The sequence below is a fragment of the Raphanus sativus genome, chromosome 4 (genome assembly GCF_000801105.2).
Source record: "Raphanus sativus cultivar WK10039 chromosome 4, ASM80110v3, whole genome shotgun sequence".
Lineage (NCBI taxonomy): Eukaryota > Viridiplantae > Streptophyta > Magnoliopsida > Brassicales > Brassicaceae > Raphanus > Raphanus sativus.
Window position 1 is genome coordinate 19,179,626 of NC_079514.1, and position 5,542 is coordinate 19,185,167.

Sequence of the window (5,542 nt, forward strand, 5' to 3'; positions counted from 1 at the left end):
AAAAATAAATAATAATCATATATCTAGGTATATATAAAATAAGTAAATACCATGTAAATTAAAATTTATAAAAACCAAATGATTAACCGTTCAAATTATCATATTTATTTATTCTTAATTAAAGTCTCAAGTTCTATTAATATGGTAAAATAAAAATGTATATAAGAGCCAAAATGAGAATTTTGTTTACATTATTATAATACTTTAAAACACATTAATTATATGTTAATTTTTTGAAATCAGGTTTTGAATTTGATCCGGGTCATTTTACCGATTTTTAGGCGGGTTTACTGGGTTTTTCTCAAATCTGGATTTTAAACAAAACCGGACTCGGCTTCATCAACGAGTCACGGTCGGACCGGACCGGTCGATTTTCAAAACGCAGATGCAAATACATGTTAAGCTTATTTTGGAAAAGGAAAAACTAAGGAAGTGTTAGCGGAACTTACATTTATATAGAGAGTTTGTTGATTCTAAAAGTCGAGAGATTTGTTAAATTTGAAAAGAGTTGTAGAGAATTTTGTATATTGTGAAAATCTATAAAAATAAAGTAGTGTAATAATTTTAAGAATCCAAGGAAAATATGTAGTATTCTCAAAATCATGTTTTATGAGTTAAAATATTAAGAATTCAACTCCCAATAATACTTACTTTAATAGATTTGTAGAATCACTAAAAACTAAACTTTTTGAATAACAAATGATTTTCTATAAAATTAGAGAATCAATAAACCAATAACACAAGATTTAATGAGAATGTGAGAATCTATAAACCAATAACATTAGACTTGAAAATTTAAAAAATTGTTATAAATCCAATCCCCACTAACACCCTCTGATTAACAATTAGTTTTTTGTGTTTGGTCTTTATCAGAGTTTTTAAAACCGGACTGGAAACTGAACCAGAATATTTTTTGGATCATGGTTTAATATAGTTCGACCGGGTCAAATCTAGTTTGATATATTTTTAGTATATAAATATAAAAGTAATGTAAATATGATACATAATAAAAATTTAAATAAAATTTAAAAACAAAACATTGCAAATATAAACTACTTTTATGTTCATATGGGTGTTTATAGATTATTGATAGTTTTAGTAATTTTTATCGATCTGAGATCTAATCCAAAGTTCATAGTCAAACTAATTATTAGATTCAGTCTGATTATATATCCGGTTCATGGTTGAATCCGGTCCAATCATCAGATCGGTCCGGTTTTAAAAACACCGGTCTTTAGTCTTTACTTTTTAGAGATTAGACTAGCACCGCCTACAATTAATGAAGTGTTTAACAAGTTAATTATTGATCGTATTGCATTTATATCTTTAAGCCCCAACTCGGTATTCGTCGAAAACCGCCAGACAAGTGGAACGAGGAGTAAGCAAGAAGTTAGCATTATCCACCAAGATATAGCCACGTGTTAGCTTTACAACAACAAAAATCAAATCCAACCGTATGATTAGGGCAGTCTTGACTGTACCTCAACTCAACTGCGAAATAAAATCTCTCCTGTCCGCCTTTAAATACCACGAAAGCTTCTCAATAACTTCTTCACTTTCTCACATTCTTTCTCTCTGTCTTTTAATGGATAAAAGTAAAACGTTTGGAGAACAGTGGAGGTTTATTCCGGCGTTTAAACCACCTGAAACGCCATTAGATTCTATGGAGTTTCTATCACGCACGTGGAGTGCTTCCGCAACTGAAGTTTCCCGAGCCGTCGTGGCCTCTCCGACTTCTCAACCGCCGCAAATGCGTTTCTCGGAAATCCAAGGCGTATCTGACGTCACTTTGGTGCCGGAAGATGAAGAAAACGGCATCGTTTCTGGAAACACGTTCTCTTTCGCTTCCTCTGAGACTTCTTTGATGGTCATGGAACGTATCATGGCTCAGTCTGTAAGTAACCACAACCGAAGTCGCATCAAAATTGTTAAATTACTTTTACTTGTTATGAAAATTTACAAATCTTGTATTTAAAAAAAAATTACAAATACTGTCGTGCGAATAACTTTACACATCTTCTATCTTTCTACTTATTAAGATTGTGTAAATCAGAAACTTCCATCCCTTTTTCTTTTTAGTCCATTTTTATAAAATGAGATTTTAAATTTTAAAGACGAAGTGGTTTCTTGCAACAGCCGGAGATTTCATCACCACGGACCTCAGGGAGACTTTCACATAGCTCTTTCAGTGACAGTCCTCCCATCTCTCCCTCTGACATTAACGACTTTAAGGTTAGTTAAATTCTTGAACCGGTTTTAGAAATACTAAACCGGAAACGGAATTTCAATGGAAAGTGGATTTTTTTCTGTGACAAAATGAAACTACTCTAAAAAGTAGCAATTGCTGCAATTCAATCAGTTTCTTCTTTTTTTCTTCTGAATATATAATTTGCTAAGTGTTGGACTAGTGTGTTTCACTCTAGGATTAAGTGGGTTTAGATATGTGTTATAGATCGAAAATATGGGTCTAGATTGTAAATTGGTAAAACACGTTGACAAAACAAAAAGGCTAAAGTGTTAGGAGAAGCAGCCGTAGACGTAGAGTGAGAAAAAAACAGAGGGAACACAAGACGCAGGCTTTCTCTTCTTCCCAAGCATTTTTCTGTCAATTACTACTAGTTGAGCAGTATTATTGTCCATGTTATTAGTCTTTATAATGATATTTATGTTATTTCTGTTTCAATATTTTTAAGATAACAAAAAATATTTTTAAGCATTTACAACAGTCTATTTTCAACATATTTCCTTTTCAATTGCATATCTAGTTAGATAAAATAGTAGTTTGGCATTTATATATATATATACATATATATATATATACATATAATATATATACATGACCCAAAGATGGCTAGTATATGTTCAGAACTGTCAATTTTCCACAGCCTTTTATTGTAGAAACTAAATTTATATAATTCTTTTTCGATAATGATCCAAATTTATTTTAACCTTTCTAGAACAAAAGTATCGAAACATGTATTAATGTCAAAATATTGGTCCAGCAATTCTATCGTGTGAGCCCATCCTTTAATGGGCACGTACGTAGTCCATCCGCCGTCTCTGGTGTGGCTGGAGGATCTAAAACTGTCGGTCGGTGGTTGAAAGACCGGAGGGAAAAGAAAAGAGAAGAGACACGTGCACAAAACGCACAGCTCCACGCGGCTGTATCTGTAGCTGGCGTGGCCGCCGCGGTAGCTGCTATCGCTGTAGCGACCGCCTCTCAGTCGAGTTCCGGAAGTGACGAGCAAGTTGCTAAAACTGACTCCGCCGTGGCTTCAGCCGCTACTTTAGTGGCGGCACAGTGTGTGGAAGCCGCAGAGATTATGGGAGCTGATCGCGAGCACTTAGCTTCGGTTGTTAGTTCCGCGGTCAATGTTCGTTACGCGGGCGATATTATGACGTTGACCGCTGCCGCGGCCACAGGTATAATTCTCATGCCATATCATTTTTACGTATACAAGTTTAGGAGCATGATCCTGATCTTTAGATTATGTCAAAATACTCCTTACAAATCTATAAATAGTCCTTTGTGGCCTGAGTCTATAAATTTCTCCCTGTTTTTTTAAAACGTTTGATTATTAACCATACATATCGTAGTATTCCTTTTTTGAATAACTAAAAGTTTTATGAGTTGAAGTCAAGACTAATAATCAGCATATATATAAAGGAATAGTATATTCTTCTTATTCAAAATTTCACAACTGCGAGTTATGTTTGATACGCAGTAGATATAGTTAAGTTTGGACTTAGGCTCTCATACTGTATCCTAAACCATCAGATCACCATGAGATAGTAAAATGTAGTTTAAAACTTGGTTAACACTTTACTTTAAAAAAATGCGTAGCGTTGAGAGGAGCTGCGACTTTGAAGGCGAGGGCCTTGAAGGAGGTATGGAACATTGCAGCGGTGATTCCGGTGGATAAGGGAATACCAAAAGGCTGTGTAGGCGGAGGTGGTGGTCACCAGAGCGATTTAGCTCCTGAAGATAATTTTCTTTGGGATATGTAGTAGAGAATTGCTAGCCAAAGGTTGTGAATTGCTTAAACGTACCCGAAAAGGTTGGTTCATGTCTTAATTCTTTACAATTTATTTCATACTAGTACTTAGTTCTTGATTACACCAATGTTCTTACGGTGGTCTCATAACTTTTTTTGTAGGCGATCTTCACTGGAAAGTTGTTTCAGTATACATAAATAGAACAAAGCAGGTAGAATAGCTATGGAATTATACTGAAAATGTGTTAATCCATTTATTGTGGAAACTATACTGTAAAACATACACCAATGTTTTAGTTGTTTTAATTTTTAATTTGCATCTTTTCCCTTATTGCGCAGGTAACTTTGAAAATGAAGAGCAAACATGTTGCTGGGACCCTTACAAAGAAGAAAAAGAGTGAGTAAAACACTGATGCTTTCCTTATCTCTTACTCTTGCTTTCCTTTTAGTTCGAAGCCATTAGATCAAAAGGTCAAAAAGCTACTAATGGATCGTAAAGTTAAAGAACGATCTATAAGACACTGTTGCTTTGGAATAGTTTTTGCAGCTTCAGACTCTATTGGATCGTAAAGTTAAAGAGCGATCTAAAGTTAGACTAATGATGGTCTAAGAGATAAATTAATCAGATTCGAATACTACTCTCTTTTTTTTCTTCTCTTTTCGTTCTTTCAATAAAACACGAAAGAAAAGGTAATGATAATTCTATTACACATGCCTTTCAGAGAATAGTCTTAAAATTGGTCTAATAAATAAGATAATTTAGTTTATAAGTTGCTGATCTTGTCCTTGATTTTGATCTATATAGATGTGGTGGTGGAATTGGTCAAGGGATTACCGGCATGGCCTGGCCGCAAATTGCTTGAAGGCAGAGAGGATTTGAGGTATTTCGGGCTAAAGACGGTAGAGAAAAGAGTGATTGAATTCGAGTGCAAAAGCCAAAGGGAGTATGATCTTTGGACACAAGGTGTTTTCATGCTTCTTTCCATTGCTTCTGATAGAAGGTATAAATGTTGAAAATTAAGGTCTAGTCTTAAGGTAAAGACTTAAATGTCAATATGAAAATGAAAAAAGGAAAAGAATTGAGAGAAGGGGTTTGGTGTATTTTATTTCTTGGAGTGTGTTTCTTTCTTTCTAAAATGGGATTGGAACCTTAAATTTGCTTTAGTTAAGATCTTTGTTGTAAAAGATTATGTAAATTACGTAAGTGTTGTAATCTGTGTGAAATGTGGAGAGTGAATTATGAGGAATGTTGTGTGTATTTCTCATTAGCCAACACCACATTATATAGTGGTTTGATACAAGGATTCACAAATGCTTTACAAGGAATAAAATCTACACATTGATTACTCTTGACTACATTGATGTCATACATGAAGACTTGGTCAAGGTGATGATAACGAGGTTGACTGAGTCTTCTCATTTCGGACCGGGATGTAGACGGACCGATATAAACCGGATGTAAACCTCCTTGGACTTTCTCTTGTACTTGTTGGACTTGTCTAGTACTTGGTTAAGTATTTGGTTATGGTCCATCTATACAATGGATA

General features: G+C 34.5%; 1 protein-coding gene across 1 annotated transcript; it reads left to right on the forward strand.

Moving 5' to 3' along the window:
- Positions 1 to 1,511: 1,511 nt before the first annotated feature.
- LOC108850523 (VAN3-binding protein) lies at positions 1,512 to 5,242 on the forward strand. The gene is given in 8 exon segments (XM_018624043.2): positions 1,512 to 1,894; positions 2,137 to 2,232; positions 3,003 to 3,423; positions 3,845 to 3,996; positions 3,998 to 4,058; positions 4,158 to 4,207; positions 4,335 to 4,392; positions 4,801 to 5,242. Coding segments are annotated over 8 exon segments (1,356 nt in total). The 5' UTR covers positions 1,512 to 1,585; the 3' UTR covers positions 5,010 to 5,242.
- Positions 5,243 to 5,542: the final 300 nt, after the last annotated feature.